The sequence below is a fragment of the Triticum aestivum genome, chromosome 7A, assembly GCF_018294505.1.
Source record: "Triticum aestivum cultivar Chinese Spring chromosome 7A, IWGSC CS RefSeq v2.1, whole genome shotgun sequence".
In the NCBI taxonomy this organism is placed as follows: Eukaryota; Viridiplantae; Streptophyta; class Magnoliopsida; order Poales; family Poaceae; genus Triticum; species Triticum aestivum.
In genome coordinates, this window is record NC_057812.1 from 84490700 (window position 1) to 84510026 (window position 19327).

Below are 19327 nucleotides of genomic sequence, written 5' to 3' on the forward strand. Positions count from 1 at the left end.
CTGCCTGCAAAATATAACCACAGACAGGTAAGGAAATATGATGCAGATTAAAGACTAAGCATACTACTATGAGTTGTTCAAACCTCGGTGGCAGTTGAATCCTCAAGATCAGTGGAAGCAACCCGATCTACAACATTTTTTTACGGCAAGAGACAGAAGCATGCAAAAGGAGCCTCGGAAAAAAATATTGGACACTAACAAAGAGATTTAACAACAAGACTGAAATGATGACCACATTGCGCAGCAGTCCCTATCCATGAATAATTTCAGTGTACAGATGCAATGAGGAGACCGTATGTCTCTCAGGTTTTAAGAGTTAAATACTGCAGGAATTGCATGTAGTGGCGTGTAAAAACCGGATGGAGCTTGCCCTTCTTCACTTGGTTTTTAAAACAGAGGATTATGTAAACACAGGAACTTCGTGGGATTGAGTGATTGATTCGTAGGAATAGGAAAAACACAAGCACCCTAAAAATTAAACAAAATAAGTTTAGTAAACATGCTAATATAATACTGGATCGCTATTATGCAATTTAGGGCATTTTTTTACATAGGAATAGAAATAAAGATTAGAGTGGATTGTAGAAAATGCTTTGTTGTTTCTTTGAAACTCGAACCAAAGGAAAAATCCATCCATTTTTTGTCTGAGTCATCATTTGAATGACATGGATAAATATTGCCACTAAAGAAAAAACAAATCTATTTCAATGTTTTTTGGTTCACTTTTCCTGTGAATCAAATAGGCCATGCCACAGCATCCATGATAATGCACAAAAGCTGTTGTCTGTTGTGGAGTACAAACATTTTGCTGTCTCAACATATTTGGCACCTACAATGGCAGGCGCTAATTAACTATACAATTGACAAACTAACCAAGGAGAGCCCAGTAAGAGAGGGTTAAACAAAATTGGAATTAGAATGTCAGGACAGACTGGGAGTATATGTAGATGTACAGGCAGAAACTAGACCGCTGATCTCAGTTCTGGGTTTGTTGTTTCTCCACCTTTGTTTTGATCTTCTGCTCCATGACCGCCTTCTCGGTGTCGAGGCCAAACATCCTGTTGAGGGCGTGCATGTTCTCGAGTGTTTCATCAAGGGTGCGGCTGTCGGTGCCATCGCATCTCAGGTGCTGCAATGGGCCGTGGAGAAGTCTGTTCACTATGCCGGTACTGAGCTGCTCGATGGATTTTCTCATTTTCTTGGTGAGAGCATCTTCTCCGATCTTCTGCAGGCACTTGTCAAGCTCTGAAGCCCTGATCCTGTCGGCGTATGATCTCAGCTTCTTGATGGTTGGAACGGTCTCCATAGAGTCCCTCCAAGCCTCGAACCGCTTCAGTTCTTCTGAAATGATTGTTTGGGCCTCCATTGCTTTCCTGATCCGGTCTTCCTTGTTGGCTTCCACCACCTCTTTCAAGTCATCAACATTGTACACTCGTGCATGGCCAACATCAGACACACAGGCGCTGACATTCCTCGGCACGGATATGTCGACGAAAAGCCTAACACCGCCAAGGGCACCAGAAACAGGGGGAAGCGCTTCTGCGTGCTCCTTGGTGAACAATGGAGATTCAGATGAGGTGCTCGTGAACACGACATCTGCATCGGCGGCAGCTTCATACATCTCTGTCAGAGGCCTGTACACAATCTCGATGCCTTTCATCTCTTCACGGATGGCATCCACCCTTTCGACTGAGCGGTTCACGATAACGACCTTCTTACATCCTTTTGCAGCCAAATGCTTGGCCACTAACCTCCCCATTTTGCCAGCACCAATCAAAAGCATCCTAGCTGACAAGCATTCAGACTTTGGAAGCTTCATCAGGGCTAATTCAACCGCAGCTGAACTAACAGACACGGCGCCACATGATATGTTGGTCTCAGAGCGGACACGCTTTCCTGCTGTGATTGCATCCTTGAACATCCTATCAATGTTCTTTCCCAAGCCTCCATTGTTTTGCCCACTTCTGACAACCTGTTTAACCTGAGCAAGTATTTGTCCTTCTCCAAGAACCAAAGAGTCGAGCCCAGAAGAAACCTCAAACAGATGGCGCGTCGCATCACTGTCACGCAACATGAAGAGGTGCTCCCTGAGCTCGGAAGCAGGGATCCCACTTTTCTGCAAAAACAAGCAGTGCAGCCTTTGAGCTTCTACCCAAACTGTGTTCTTGAACAACAACAAAAAGACAAGCAAATGACCAGTTGATAAAAGAACCCTTACCTTTGACATCCAATCTACTATCTCTCTAATGCCCCGGTTCCAGGATAAAGCGACCACATAAATTTCCATTCGGTTGCAGGTACTAAGAACAGCAGCCTCTTCGATATGATTAAGATTAGTTAGTTCTGAAACAGCACGGGGCCATAGCTCTTCTGCGATCGCAAGCTTTTCACGCATCTCCACCGGTGCTGTGTGTACACTGAGTCCTATTACAGCGATGCTACTCTTTTCTTTCATGTAGCCTGATAGTGAAAACAAAACATTGTCAGATGCCAGCCTGAAAGAGGCCCAGAAGTTTCTAATTTATGAGATAATACTACAACTGAATTAAAACTGCAAGTCATCATAAACTATTGAAAATTTTGGAAGATCCTGATGTACATGCTTGTAAGTTGTAATACAGAAATGAAGCATGTTCCAAATGTGTATTATGTTAGTGATAGACTCCAACTGCAGAGTAAAAACGACAAGGGAGACAAGCTTTCCTGTGCTGTATACACTTGGAAAATGTCCGGTTCCCACTACTGGTCAGTACACCGAAAATGTTGACCAGCCCCCAACTTTCGGAAAAAATGTTGACCAACTCCCAGCGCGACGACGGAGCACCCACGGCAAAGATCCCGCAATTCGCGCACCGCAAAACGAAATTATACATCGCGACATCGCGTGATTACAGGAATCGCATCGACAGCAGCCAATTCGAGGCGGGGAGGAAGAGAGAGGGGAGGAACTCACGGTCGGCGGAGATCTTGAACTGCTCGAGCGCGGCGACGCTGGCGGCCTTGGCCGCCGCCTGGGCCTGGGCCCCCGGGCCGGCGTCGCACCGCACGACGCAGGACAGTCGCCGCCGCCCGCCGGCGGGCACCCTCGGGCAGGCAGCGGAGCCCCGCGGCCTGTTTGCACCGGCGGCGGCGAACGCGCCGGCCACGGCCGTCGCGGAGGCCGTGCTGGTGCTCGCCATCATCAGGCGAGGAATGCAGCAGGCTGCTCCTCTCTCTACGGACCAGATTGATGCAGGCCGATAGCCGTGGATAAATGAGAGAGATGTGTCTCGGAGTTCTTGGGCTCCGCGGGCTGTGGAGAGGAGGGTGGAGGGGACGTGGAATTGGTTTTCGCCTCGGGCTGGTGGGAGGACGAGTGGGAAGGAAGAAAGGCCGGAGCTTTTGGAGCCGGAGGGGGACGGTGGTGGTTGGTGGTGACCCGGTGTGGTGCCGGCGGCGGTATGGCGTGTGCCGCGCACAACGCGACGCGCTTCGGGCTCGGTCTACGGTCCGTCAGCTCTCCCCGTTTTCTATCGGCACTGTTTTATTTCCACGAGGGCCCTCGTGCTCTATTTCTTCTCTAAAAAAAATCTAGATGATGAGAAAAAATAACAAAGTCTTATCTACTCCGTAGCTGCTATACATTTGAATAAACAATTAAAAATCCACACGAATCTTCATGAAAATCAAGTGATGTAGAAATTAGATGTGACTTTAGTTAAATCTCTGAATAAAGGCTGGACACGTCAAAAAATACTATAGAAGTTCTTTTTTTTACGGGAAATATTATAGAAGTTCTCACGAACCTTTTTCAAGAGTGGCTGCATATAGCTAATCCGGTCCCTTAAAAGTCGGTGTACGCGTCCGTAGACAATGACGGATCATCCCTTAAATGTCCAATTTTCTACAACCAGGTACCTCATTAGCTAAATGTCAAATCAATACAATCACATGCATCATAAAACTACATTTGTGCAAATCACTCTCGGACCCGGGATAAAATTCTTCAGCCATATTGCCTGCCCGGTATCCTCAAAACATGCCACAAATTTGACCAGCATTATCGACAATGCAGTGACGGTTTGTTTGGAGCTTTTCCACGATATAGCTCCTTTTGCAAGGGTGAAAACATGACCTGACGTGGATTTCTTAGTATTAACACACACCCCGCAAAATCAGCATCTGAATAACCCACCACTTTGAGGTTATCAGATTTCTTACACGTAAGGATGAGGCCTTTAGTGCCTTGCAAATAACGCAAAACCTTTTTAGCAGACTTGATCTAGCCCTGGATTTGACTGATATCTGCCAAACATCCTGGTCACAAAGGCTAAATCAAGGTGAGTGCATACTTGTGCATACATAATGCTTCCAACAATTAAGGCATAAGGAATTGACTTCATCTCGGCAGATTCATAATCATTTTTTGGGCATTAAAAACTCCAAAATTTATCGCCCTTAACAATAAGAGTTGGCGAGGCCGAGCACTTATGGATATTGTACTTTTTCAATACCTTCTCAATATATGCTCTCTGAGATATCCCCAAGATCCCTCTGGATCTATCCTGGTGGATTTCAGTTCCTAAAATATAAGCTGCTTCATCGAGATTCTACACATCCAACTTAGAGGATAAAGACCTCTTAGTCTCCAACAACATATCTCTATCACTGTTGGCTAGAAGTATGTCATCAACATACAGTATCCGAAAGATAAATTTACTCCCCATGAACTTAACATAATCACAATTGTCCGCTTTGTTTCCTTCCAAAGGAATTTCCTTATGACTTGATCAAATTTGAGATACCATTCCCTTCACCCTTGCTTCAAGCCATAGATGGATTTCCTTTGAGGTGACATCCTAAATGCTCATTTCCTTCCACAACAAAACCTTCTGGTTGTGCCATGTATACACCTTCACTTAAGTCACCATTTAGAAATGTCGTTTTGACATCCATATGATGCAGCGCCAAATCATAATGAGCCACGAGTGCCATAATTATTCTGAATGATTTTTTAGAAGAGAATTGTGATTTTTTTGGGGGGTTCATAACCAATCCCTTCTCTTTGAGTGAAACCTTTTTGCCCCAAGCCTTTGCTTTAAACCTTTCGATATTCCCCTTGGAGTCACGTTGAGTCTTAAAGACCCATTTGCATCCAACTGTTTTGGCTCCTCTGGGAATTTGTACTAAGTCCCATACATCATTAGTGCTCATGGACTTCATTTCATATTTCATAGCATGGAGCCATTCAGATGAAAATTCACTTTGTATGGCTTCTCTAAATGAGTGAGATCATTGTCCAACACCGACTCATCCATATCTTCACTCGTGCAAGTGAAATAATCATCCAGAATAGCATGCTTTTCTAGTCCGTTGTGACCTTCTGGGATATTCATTATTTGGCACATCATCGACAATTTGAGGTTTCTAAGTATTTTCAATAGAAACATCATCAGGTGTGACACATGAAATAGTCACATGAGTCTCAGCAGGTGTTGCATTAACAATCCTCTCAACAGGAGGTGCAATACCAGCAGGCACCGGGAAAACAGGTTCTTGAATTGTTGGCATCGGGACATATTCCCGTTTTTCCTCCAAAACTATTTCTCGAGGTGTCATGCTTCCCCTCATCATACAATTTTCCAAGAACACAGTGTGTCTTGTTTTAACAAACTTTGTTTCCTGATTTGAACAATAAAACCGACATGCTTTAGATTTGTCAGGATAACCAATAAAATGGCAACTAATTGTCTTGGGGTCTAATTTTCCCATAACTGGATTGAAAATCCTTGCTTCAACATGACAACCCCATACATTAAAATAATTCAGGGTCGGTTTCCTCTCAGTCCATAATTCATACGGTGTTTAGTGCACCGATTTACTGGGAACCCCGTAAAGAATATGTGTTTTTGTTTTAAGGGCCTCCATCCATAAATTTACCGGCAAAGTGGAGTGGCTTAACATACTCCGCACCATGTCCATAAGCGTGCGGTCCAGCCTTTCAGCCACCCCATTTGCTGAGGTTTGCCCGGTGCTGAATACCATGCCATGATGCCATTTTCCTGTAAGAATTTTGCAAATGGTTTAGGAATTTGGCCATAAGAAGTATGTCTGTCGTAGTACTCGCCACCACGATTAGATCTTACAACTTTAATTCTTTTATTACTTTGATTTTCAACTTCACCTTGAAAATCTTGAACTTGTCTAATGACTCTGCTCTTTCTTTAATAGGATAAATACTCCCTCCGTTCGAAATTACTTGTCGCAGAAATGGATGTATCTAGATGTATTTTAGTTCTAGATACATCCATATTCGAGACAAGTAATTCCGAACGAAGGGAGTATATCCATAACGGAAGAAATCACCGGTGGACGTCATGAAGAATTAAAACCATCCACCAATCTCACATTAAATGGACCACATATATCCGAATGAATTATTTATAAAACTCACGCGCTTCCATTTTCACCTTTTTTTTAATTTTCTTGGCATATTTTCCTCTGATGCAGTCTATACAATGATCAACATATGCATCCTAAAAATTGAGAGAAGGAAGAACTTGATCTTTAATGATACGCTCAATCCCCCCTTGAAATATGGCCTAAACGATAGTGCCATAATTTTGAAGAAGTGTCATTATCATCTCGTTTACGTTTAGTACTGACATTTATATTTGAGGTAGAACCCACATTATCATAGAGGAAAATTACATAGGTGCATATTGGCTCCCCTCACGCTTTGTGTAATGGAACCCTTTATCATCATAAGGCTTTGCAATTAGAGTCATCCCACTTAGCCTTCATAACATCATATTCCTTCTTAAGGGCATCATAATTTTCATTATCTTCTTTAGGTGTCTCAGGAGGATCATTAAGGATAGCATAATCAATATTAAGTAATGCCATCGTAATTTCAAGCTTCTCCTTCCATGTAGCATAATTGTCACCATTAAGTTGCTCTATGCCATTATGCATCCTAGTAATATGAGAGACATTAGGTGCTCCAAAATAAAATTCAAAGTGCTTTAGTAAGCATCACCATCATCATAATTAAATTTATTGATCACATTCAAATCAGCTTTGGCCAGAAATGAACATGAGCAACAAAAAATTGTGGAAAAAATATTCATCAATTATACTTGGCCAAATATTCATCAATTAGCTTTGACAAAGCATAAAACCACACTTCAGTTTGAGGACCCATTTAAACTCTATGTTGTAGAGGAAACTTTATGACATAATGACCATAGTAATATTCAACATCAAAATAAAACGCCATAAAATAAAATTAAATAAACATAATTCAATTGCAGCATAAATAATTTAAACATGGAATACTAAAACATAATAGGGATTAAAATACTTAAGAAATTAAAATGCCAAAATAAACATAAAAATTCATGAATAAGCCCTAAAAATGTTCACTTTATTTACTAAAATTCATTAATTTTAAGGAAAAATATTTAGCTTTTTCTAAAAAAATCTGCCCATAACAGAAATGTTTCCCAAAAGCATAAGGTTTTTTTGGGATAACAATTTGCTGCTGGTCCGGGCTACGATGGCCTGCCGGGCTGGCTGCTGCCGCTGGCTCGGCCTAACCCAAGCGCGCAGCCCAGCTCCCCCCGAACCCTACCCACATTTCCCCCGATCTCCTTTCTCCTCCCACGGGCCACGACGCAGCGGCGATGCCAGCTGCAGCGGAGGAAGGTGACGGCGCCGGTGAGCCTCACTCGCTGGGTTTCCGTGCGGCTTTGGCCTGCGCGAGATTCCGTCGAGCGGGGCTTGCTGGCGTCCTGAGCATCGCTCCCACGCGCGTGCAGGCGTCCCTGCAACGGCGACGGCGAGCCACATCAAATCCGGCGCGGTGGCGGGCTTCCAGCGGCGAAAGGCGCACAAGGATGCCCCTGCATCCACCGGTCGGTGCAGCGGACGGCCAGCCCGCTCGAGCGCGAGCCCGAACGAGCCTGCCGGCATAAGGAGGCGGCCATGGCACCACAGCTCCATGATAAGATCCGCTGCCCTTTAATTCATGATCATTAGAGTTAGGGTTCGTCTGATTTGGGGGATTTTTTTTGAAAGATCCAGCATTTGCTGGCTTCATTAGATTGAGCAGAAGCAAGAGGGGTACAAAATCTGATCAAGTGATCATAGTTACAGTTAACAGAGATAAAAAGGAGGAGGACAGCGAGGGGTTAGAAACTTGAACCAGCGAGGGGGAAATTAGGATTAGGGTTTCGGCAATTGGTGATTTTGCTTTGAACTTGCACAGATGCTTCAAATCCCTTTATTTCATCATCAAAAGGAAACCCTTAGTTAACATACAATCTGCTAGGGCTAGAAACTTAAGAGATTTAGGGATCAAAAAGTTCAAGCTGTGCTCAATCACGAGGAACAACTTGAATCTAAATTTAGACAGGAAGAACCCTTTGATTTTTAACATAAACTTAATGGATCAAGCATGAACTTGAGCATGTAGGGCTCAAACTTGATGCTAATATGGCTCTGGTGCCATTGTTGCATTGCCAGGATCAAAATAGCACAAGTTTGAGCCATAAATAAATCATTAGGGGATGGATTAGCTTGGTCTGATGACCCTCCCATCTCCTCTTAATTCTACACCACCAACAGCTCGATCTGGTGGTTGTGAAGGTCCTTCCCAGTGCTCCAGCTCAGGGCTTGGTCAGTAGCCTTTTCTTGAGTGATTGAAGTGAAAAATAGATAGCTTAGAGCAGCAGCAGTCCAGCAGCCGTAGTTGCTCTTCTCTTCTCTCTTTTCTTTACAACAATTCCACTGCGCACCAGGGGGGCCCACACCCTGAGTTTGCTGATGAGCTGCCCCTGATCTGGGCAGTTCATGGGAGTAGGTAGGCACGCCCTACTGTAGCAGCATTTGGATATTTTCTTCAGTTTCTTAATGAGCCTCGTTTCAGTTTTAGATCATAATATTTATTATTAACTGAACTTTACTCTTTAGATCATAATATCCAACAATTGCTGGCAAGTTGAAACCCCTTTAGCAGCGGTTGCTACGAAAGAGAGCATAGCCTCCTAGCCATGGAGAACCAGCGTGGCCATGTTATTATTATACCTCTATCTGCAATTATATATGCTGTATGCGAATGCATATGGCATGTTAAAGGCTCAAAGCAAGCAATTGCATTGGTGCGGAACTAAACATGCAAGTGAGCCTCATTAAAATAAGAAAGATAAAAGATGCGCGTTTCCCACCCTCCATGCCACCACTCACTTCAGTTTTTTCTTTTGAACACAGAAATTTTCATCAATTTAACAACAACGTTTATGTACAATCTTGCACTGCATGATGCATGAAACTGCAGCTATATCTGCATTTAGGCATGTATCTATGACTGAATTTAAACACCTGTAGCTAAAAGATGCACTCTGAATCTTCAGTGCCAACTTGGCTTGATGATGAGCTCTGAAGTTATAACCTCTGTTGACATGATATATTCTGGAAGCATCACAGGCTGTGGAGGCTGCTGTTTGAGCGAGTTGTGGTCTGATGGACCAATGTCCAGGAGCAAGCATCAGGTTCTGCGATGCTGCCGCAATCGCCAACGTCACACAGTCTGTCAAAAAGGGTAGCATGCTGAATCTGAAGTGTTCCTGCAATCTGGGACGCTAACATCAAGCAGAATGCCTCGGCCTGAATGGCAGATGTTGTTGGTGAGGATATGGCCGAGATACACAGCTAAGAGCAACGCCGATCAGCTCCGAACTGTATGAAAATACCTATGCCAGCAACTGTGGATCTGCCGTACGGACTTGGAGGCCAAGCTGCATCCAAGTAAATGATGGGGCCTGAAATGGTGGATATATTCGTTGATAGTTCTTCCCGGCCTGGGTGATGTATGTTGGTCGACATTGCCCTGTCTTTGCTGTCCTTGCACAGAAGCGTCATCAAGCTCAAGCATCCTGGAGATTGAAGAGCAGTCTGTATCGTCCATCCGAGGGGAATTTGTACCTCCATACTGGAGCCCTGCATGATCGCCGTTGCTGCAGCATAAACCTGCGAAGGGGCACTTATTTTCCTGCAAAAACGAGCATCGTTTCGAGCTTTCCAAATACACCAGAAGAACATATAGAGGGAACTTATGCTTATTTCGGCTGAAGGGATCCCCATACGTCTAGTTTAGAGTAATTGTGAAAACGGAACATACTAGCCAGAATCTTTCCACCACTAACACTTGGGACCCACTGCAATTAATATCTAGGAATTGCTATATAACATCCTGAGACTAGAAAAGTATTTCCTTAGGAAATTCAACAAGAACCAGATCTTTGTACATCCTTTGCGTGGACATGGAATTTGTGCAGACAAATGCAGTCAGGGACTGCAAACAAGGCATCCTGTGGCCAGAAGTTTTCTTTTATTGTGTGGCCACCCCATGTTATTGTTCGTATAAAGAAGCAAACGTTCAGTGTTGAGATAATATAAATCCAAACGAACGGTAAAAGCAGTGACTCTGCAGGCAAAAGAGTCCTGCTGCACCAACTTTATTCGTTTCTTGGTCCTTTCATCAAAGGAAATCAGAAAAGTGAGCTAGTAATGCAAGTTTAGCATCTCTTCTTTTCCCTTTGCCTCTCTTCCTCTTCCTCTTCGTCAGCTGCATGCAGGTGCCTGCACTTCTCTTTTCACCAACGGCAGCATCCCATTCCTATAGTAGCCTTGGCGAGAAAGCTCCAAACCGGGGAGCCGACGGCGCGTTGGATCTGATCGACTTCGTGTGTTGCTGAGGTGCATTCTCTCCTCCATTCTGGGGTGTGTTGTGTTCTTCTTCGGTTGTTCCTGATCTGTCAGTGCTGAATCTCTCTTCCCTCTTTCATATGCATATGCTGCAGTTTCTTCTTCCTCCGATCTGCAAGGTCATGGCCGAATCACTGCTTCTCCCTGTGGTGGAAGGCCTGGCCGGCAAGGCCGCAGACGCGCTCGTCCAGACCATGACCCACATGTGTGGCCTGGACGACGACCGCGAAACGCTGGAGCGCCATCTGCTAGCCGTCCAGTGCAAGCTGGCCAACGCGGAGGAAAGGAGCCAGACGAATGCCTACCTCAGGACCTGGATGCAGAAGCTCAAGGACGTCGCCTACAAGGCTGGTGACGTGCTCGACGACTTCCAGTACGAGGCGTTGCGCCGCGAAGCCCAAATCGGCGAGTCCACCTCCCGCAAGGTACTCAGCTACGTCACGCGCCGCAGCCCGCTGCTCTTCCGTTTTGCCATGAGCAGAAAGCTCAAAGGAGTTCTCGAGAAGATCAAGGGGCTCGTTGAGGAGATGAACATGTTTGGCCTTGAGAATTCTGTCAATCGGGAGGGGCCGCAACTTCCTTGGCGGCAGACACACTCCAAACTGGACGAGTCTACCAACATCTTTGGAAGAGATGATGACAAGGAGGGGGTGGTGAAGCTGCTGCTAGACCAACAAGATCAGCGGAATGTGCAGGTGCTGCCCATCTTCGGTATGGGAGGTCTTGGCAAGACGGCACTTGCTAAAATGGTGTACAATGACCAAGAGGTCCAGGAACATTTCCAGTTGAAGATGTGGCACTGCGTGTCAGACAATTTTGATGTTTCTGCCATTGTGAAATCCATCATTGAATTGGCTACAAATGGAAGATGCGACCTGCCTGACCGCATCGAACTATTGCAGAAGAACCTTGACGAAGTCATTGGCCAGAAGAGGTTTTTTCTTGTTCTTGATGATGTATGGAATGAAGAAAAGAAGTTGTGGGAGGATGAACTGAAGCCACTGTTGTGTTCTGTTGGTGGACCAGGAAGTGTCATAGTGGTCACATGTCGAAGCAAGCAAGTGGCCTCTATAATGCAAACAGTCGATCCCGTTGAGCTAGCATTTCTGAGTGAAGAAGATTCATGGGAATTGTTTTCAAACAAAGCATTTAGCAATGGTGCAGAGGAGCAAACAGAGTTAGTCACAATCGGAAAACGTATTGTCTACAAATGCGGGGGCCTGCCTCTTGCTCTGAAGATAATGGGTGGTTTGCTGAGTTCAAAGCAACAGGTACATGAATGGAAGACCATTGAAGAAACTAACATTGGGAATAATGTTGGAGGCAAATATGAGGTCATGCCCATACTGAAGTTAAGCTACAAACACCTGTCATCTGAAATGAAGCAATGCTTTGCATTCTGCGCGCTTTTCCCCAAGGATTATGAGATGGAGAAGGATATGTTGATCCAACTATGGATGGCAAATGGCTTTATTCAAGAAGAGGGAACAATGGATTTAGCACAAAAAGGAGAATTCATTTTTCATGAATTGCTTTGGAGGTCCTTCCTACAAGATATGAAAGCTGCAGACAAATCTGATGGCTATGCATATGGGATAATTGTATGTAAAATGCATGACTTAATGCATGACTTAGCCAAAGATGTTAGCAATGAATGTGCCACCATAGAAGAATTGATTGAACAGAAAGCATTGGTAAACAATGTATGCCATCTGCAATTACCAAAATGGGTTGAATTGGAAAATACTTCCAGGTTGTTTGATGGCAAAACATCTCTCCACACTTTGTTAGCTCTTTCATGGGTGCAGCAGGATTTTGACTGCCACATGTATCATTACGAGCATTGCATTGGCAGGGTTCTAGCACCAGTTTGAAAGCCGTAAATGCAAAACATTTACGGTACCTTGACCTCTCATATTGCACCGTCAATTCTACATTGCTCGATTCAATATGTCTATTGTACAACATGCAAACTTTGAGGCTCAATCATTGCAAGGGGCTACGACAGTTTCCAGAAGACATGGTGATGAGCCTGAGAAAGCTCATACATGTTTATCTTTATGGATGTTCTAATCTGGAGCGGATGCCTCGAAACATAGGTCAGCTGAACAACCTTTGCACACTAACAAGATTTATTGTGGATACGAGAGATGGTTGTGGTATTGAGGAGCTCAAAGACCTGCGACACCTTAGCAACAGGTTGGAACTGTACAGCTTGAGAAAAATAAAGAGTGTAAATCATGCAAAAGAAGCCAATCTCAAGCAGAAGCAAAATCTGAGTGAGTTGTTGTTCTCTTGGGGCCTTGAAAGATTTGACAGGACCGAAAATGAGGCATGTAATGAGGAAGAAGTGTTCCAGCATCTAGAACCTCATAGCAAGATCCAAATTTTTGAGTTGTACGGATACGGTGGCCCAGAAATACCACGATGGATGAGAGACCGTCAGATGTTTCAGTGCTTAAGAAAACTCACTATTTTCAACTGGACAAGGTGTAAGAATATACCTGTAGTATGGCTCTCACCCTCACTGGAGTACTTGCACTTATACAACATGGGTAAACTGAAGACATTGTGTGATAACCTTTGCAGAGAAGGTGGAGGATGCAGTACCCCTCTACAGATTTTCCCGAAGTTGAAGAACATGTTCTTGGAACACCTACCTAGTCTAGAGGGATGGGCAGGAAACAGTGCGGGTGTGGCCATTGATAGCTCAGTAATATTCCCGGTTCTTGAGAGGCTACAAATCAACATCTGCCCTAAGATTGCAAGTTTTCCACTGAGCCCCGTTCTCAAAGACCTGAATTTAGCAGGATGTAACTTGGAGGTGGAGTGTTTATGGGATATTCCAAGGTTGCCTACATCCCTTGAAATTTTGTGGATTCAACGCTCCGGAGGTTTGGTGGCGCTGCCGTCAAACCTTGGAGATCTGGCAAAGCTGAGCGGCTTAATGGTGAATATCTGCAGGAGCCTGAAAGGGTTGCCTGATGGGATGGATGGCCTCACTTCTCTTCGGGAATTGAGAATCACTCATTGTCCAGGGATAGAGGAATTCCCGAATGGTCTCCTTCAGCGGTTGCCAGCCCTTGACCGCCTAATCATACATGGCTGCCCCGAGTTGGAAAGACGATGCAGAGAAGGTGGGGAGTATTTCCACCACTTGCTCCCTATCCCAGATAAGTCAAGATTCAGAACTGGAGCTCCAGAAGCCGAATCCACAATTATAGCAGAAGCAGAAGCAGAGTCCACAATTATAGCAGAAGCAGAAGCAGAGTCCACAATTATAGCAGAAGCAGAAGCAGAGTCCACAATTATAGCAGAAGCAGAAGCAGAAACCAGTGGAAAGAAGTTTCTAAGAAGGCTCCTCCCCTCCTGTGCTCACTCGGAGTCTGACAATAACTGAGGTGTGTATGACACAAGTCCTTTCCTTGTGTTATTATGGTTTAGATAACTATATCTTTCATCGTGCTATATTCCAGTATAATATAAGTAACTCCCAACTGGTTACTTTTTTGGGGTTTCATAGGATCTTCTGATTCCGAAATCTTTTGATCTTCGGTCTCGGTGCCACATTCTGTACACATTTTTAGACAAGTATCGGCCTTTTTTTGGACAAGTAACAAGTATATCTTGTTGCCTACTGCTCTGTGCCCGTCTCAACGATCACCGAAATGGCATAAAGAGGTAAATTTCCAATCCAGTGACATCTCTAGTACTTCCTGCTGCTAGTGCCAGTACTTCCAATCCTAGTCCAGTGACATCTCTAATACTTCCTGCTAGTGCCTAGTGTTAATCTGCTTGCTCCATCTGGAGGCGCAGTTGCAGTTTACTGCAGATTCCCAATGATAATTATCTTTGCCACATCAACTCAGCACACCCCGCAAAAAAAAAAAAAAAAAAAAACTCAGGACAGTACTTTATCTAGCTAAACATCTGTTCTGCATCAAAAATCAACACCAAAATTGCTTTGATGCGATGACAAAATGTTTTCATCGTCTTTATTTGCCGCTCTCTGTAATCATCAAGGAAATTGCTTATCAGGCTAGATACTGATTTACCACCAATTATGTTGCTTTGAACTCCTGTCAGAATTCAGATGCTACTTTCTGATGATAGAGCGTCAAGAAAACCCAAAGCTGTTAAGCAAACTCGCATGAACGTTTACCCTGGTAAATATCCCTGCAAATTGGGGTGGATGATATGCTGGCATGGCAATATTCAGGTATAATGCAACGCTAATGTGATGAATCAATGTACCTGCAGGTTGGCATCTCTGAAAACATACACAAAATGAAGGAAGCAATGCCATGCAGGACAATCAAAGTCAGAACTCCATCATCACGGCATTCGATGAGTGTTGTCTCTTGATCCAGTTTCTCTACATGTAGATGTCAGCGCAAATTTGTATTTGCCTGTAAATTTGCGAATCTGTATTTTTATTTGCCTACAAATTTGCAAACTGTCTCTTGGCTCTCAGAGGAACGAAGCCCATGTCTGCGTGCCCGCTAATGTGACATGTGAGTGAGAGCGTTTGTGTGTGTTGGCACAGCCCATCCGTGTGAGTGTCGTTGTTGGGCACTGCTGTGGTGTGGCTGAGGCCTGGATATATATAGGAGGCGTGTGTGGTGTATAAACACAGTCGCTTGTCGAGTGTTTCGTCAGTCAAGGAAATAGCAAGGTCTGAATTCCTCTTGCAAACTCTGTCTGAAGCTATTTATTCGGGTTGACATGTTTGGGTTCCAGGATCTCAACGAAAGTTTGTCTGGCACAGCAATATTAGTTCCCCGGGGATCTGTGCGGTCTGCAGACGTTCAAAAATATTTAACCAGCACTATATTTATTTTCTCGAATCCTAACCAGCACTATATTGATTCATTTATTGGAAGCCGTCTCCTTGGCGATGTTGAAGTTGACATACATGTCCTTTTTTTCTGAGGGAAGTTGACATACATGTCCTCGTAGTACGCCGCCACGGGTACAGGGACCTGCATACAGTCAAGAGTGCCATATATTGACATGCGTCATATGAAACCAGTACCACGTTCTAGCACTCCCAAACACCTACGATGAAACGAAGCATCTGCCGGTCTTTTTCTCTTTTCTGTTATATTATTGGACGATATAATCTTCTCCTCCATCTCCACCAGCGAGCCCAGGACTCGCCTCCTCTTTGCCTGGCGCTTTGGCGGCTGGTGGCGGGTAGCGGAGTAGGGGAATCCCGGTGCCTCAGCTCCAGGCTCTGCCCAGTAGATAGGTTAGGATTTTAGTCCTTACATGGGCGGTGTTTCATCTCCGAGTCGGTTTTTTGGGCTTTGACCCTCCTTGAGTTCATCCATCAGGACGGATTATATGGAGCTACAGTGTAGATTCCACCTACTCCTCAGGATTGCGAGGTTAAGGTTTCTCGTCGTGCATTAATAAATGCAGTGGTAGATTTGGTGTCAGGTTCTTTGATCGATTCAAGGGACAACAACGATGACTGCGGCTCCAATGATTGGTTCTTAGGGACACGTGCACAAAGACTTCTTAGTTGTCATCGATAAGATCAGGCCCACTCCGGTATGGGAGCGGACGTCGGCGGTTTAATTTGTTGACGGTGGTGGTCCTTCGGTGCTCCAGGGCCCTCAATGTAATTTTATTATGTTTAGGATGCTTTGTACGTCTAGTGAACCTTTATAATATATTTCGGTCAATAAAGAAAAAACACGACTTTGTTGTGATATGACTTGCCCCAAGGCGTTCAATTTTTTTCCCTCGGCCTTCTCTGTTTATTTTCTTCTACTAGTTTCGGTGGGTTTTTTGCTTTTGTTTTTCTAATAATTCACGAACACTTTAAAGAATCATCAACTTTTTAAAAATGTGAACATTTTAAAAATTCATGAAATACTTTTTGAAAAACTTTAACATTTTTAAATTCTTATTGTTTCGAAGAAAAATTACGGACGTTTTAAAATAACTTGTGAACATTTTAAAACCGAATAATTTAGAATATCATGAACATTTTTATTAATTTTTAAACTTAATATTTATATTGAATGTCATCTTTTGCAGGAAAAAATGCTGAAAACTGTATAGAAAATCCATTGCCCAACGTTAGGAGGTGCACGAATTGCTAGGTGGACCGGCCCACCCTACATTTTGGATATACGATGAATAGGAGCACTCGATGGTCTTCTCAAGTTTGGTTTGGTCAGTAATCCTCATGCTTTGTTCTTTTTTACTCGTGAATTTTTTCCTCGATAGTATGACGATAATTCAACAATTTGGCAACCTGTAGAAGGGGTATGTCCCCGCCCACAATGCTTTCAACAATCATAAGTTCTCGCCTATTTGGGTGGACAACTCAAGCAACTCTTCAAATCCTTTGAGGTTAGTTTAGCCCATGCATTTTTGGTCTTCCGTGATTTTTTTTGGTGTTCCGGAGAAACGTCAAGATACAAAATGTGAAGTTAGAGTGGATGACTCAAAGATATTCTTATGTAACTTTTAGTTTTATATGTTTCTTGTGCTTGTGCCTGTCTGTTTTTAGAGATTTGATACATTCTCATTAGTCTATCAATAAAGTCAGATCGTTCACTAAGAAAGCATGCCAAATCCTAATTTATGCTCTGAGCGTTCACATGTCGACATGAGGGACATAGCATCGATCCATGGGCCGACCAACTAGACAGCAAGTGCTACATACATAGATGGTTTTCGTTCTGTGTTTTTCTTTGGTGATTTTTTCTAGGTTTCTTGTGTTTCTGTTCTATTGGTTTTTTTATTTCTTCCGGCTTATATCTATTTTGATTTCTTTCTTTGGATTTACGGTTTTAGTTGGTTTTGTTCCGGGCCTTTCTATCCCTTTCTTTTCCATGTGGTTTTTTATTTTCGATTCTTGTGTTCTCTTCACCTTTACTTTTTTTTCCAATAAAATTCATGAAATTTCAAAATGCAGGAATTTTTTTAATTAGTATACGTTTTAAATTATCTAATCTTTTTAATGCATGATTATCTAACATTTAGCAAACGTTTTACAAAATTATGAGCATTTTTAGAGATTCACGAGGATTTATTTAAAATTCAAGAACTATTTTTCGTTCCAGAATAATTTTTAAATACGTGAACACTTTTTAGAACTCAGGAATTAGTTTTTAATTTACTTTATTTTTCACATTATACTCCTGCTGTTCTAGAACTCTTGTCATGGTTTTAGTTCAAGTTATAACTAAAACCATGATAAGAATTCTAGAACAGAGGGAGTAGGTCCTTTTAGGAATGAATTTGTAAATAGTTTTTCAAATTCATGAACATTTTGATAGATTCCATACATTTATTAGTTTTTATGGCCATTTTTTCGGTTTAAGCCTTTTTCATTCATGAGTAATTTTTTAATTTTGTGCACATTTTTAAAAATTTGTAAGCATTTTATAAAGTTTTGAATTTTGATTCTTAATAGACTATACAATAGCCAGTTTTCCGGAGGAAAACCGACCTCCATTCGGTGGTAGGTGTCAAAGATTGCTTAGACCAGTCCAAGTATGCATTGAAATACATGCTATGTACTTTCTTTTCTCGAAATCAGCTAGGAATCAAGCCTTGGTTTATTTAAGCAATGATGGTTTTGATCTCAATTACTATTTTAAGACATCGGAAAATCAAAGGAAGGCCGAACGGAGGAGAAATTGCAAGAGTCGGCAACTATATCCAACTCATTACAAGACCGGCCTAAGAAGGCGAGGGCCATGTGTGTTTGCCTGTGAATTTGACGCCGAGAGCAGCCAATAGGAGATCTCCACCGAGAGTGAATTGTTTGTTCTCGGGCTCCATGGAGCCCCAAATTTTCAAAATTCAAGTTTTCCATTGATTTTGTTAAAATAATACAAAAAGTACTTATAGATATTTACTAGGTGTGAGTGAAATTTCATCACGAAAAATGTTTTGATGTGGGTTGCACAAAAGAACATGTATTTTTATAGTGAAAAATACATGTGCTAGAACTACGTGATTTTGTCATTCTTGCGTAGCTGGCAAAAAAAACTTATTTGGCCACGAAACTTTGCAGACAAGTAGGTATTCCTCGATAAGTATGTAACTTTTTCAGTTTTTTGTGAAACTTATTGTTTTTAATTTTACAAATTAAGGGCTCCATGAAGCTTGAGATCCATTAGCAATTTCTGCTCTGTACCCACATATGTCTGTGTATGTCTACATTGTCAAATAAACCGGGCACGACTATCTCTCCCTTCACGTGAGACAGAGCGCAGCCTCGTGCCAAGAGCTGCCAGAATGGGCCGGACCAGCAAGGAATAGAGGCCTTTTCACTCTTTTCCTTCTGTTTTTCACATTTTTTTTACTTTTTTACCTTTTCCTATATTTCTAAATATATCTACTATATAAATCACTTTACGTACATAACTGAAAAAAATGTTGATCATGAATTCAAAAAATGTTAAATGTGTATAAAAATGTTTCTAATGTATACAGAAAATGTAGAAAGTGTATGGAAAAAAGCAGAAGCAATACATGTAGATATATGAAAAAAATATTAATCATGTATTTAAGAAATGTTAAACGTGTATAAAAAATATTTCTGATGTACACA

At 42.8% G+C, this 19327-nt stretch overlaps 1 protein-coding gene and 1 pseudogene across 1 annotated transcript; one reads left to right on the forward strand and one right to left on the reverse strand.

Annotated features, from left to right (window-relative positions):
- Window positions 1–683: 683 nt before the first annotated feature.
- On the reverse strand, window positions 684–3477 carry LOC123151034 (glutamyl-tRNA reductase 3, chloroplastic). The gene is made up of 3 exons (XM_044570818.1): window positions 2954–3477; window positions 2219–2460; window positions 684–2116 (listed from the first exon to the last, which is right to left on the reverse strand). The coding sequence occupies exons 1-3, from the start codon at window positions 3180–3182 to the stop codon at window positions 977–979; spliced, it is 1611 nt and encodes a 536-aa protein (XP_044426753.1). The 5' UTR covers window positions 3183–3477; the 3' UTR covers window positions 684–976.
- A 4150-nt stretch (window positions 3478–7627) lies between these two features.
- LOC123151953 (putative disease resistance protein RGA1) lies at window positions 7628–14650 on the forward strand (annotated as a pseudogene).
- Window positions 14651–19327: the final 4677 nt, after the last annotated feature.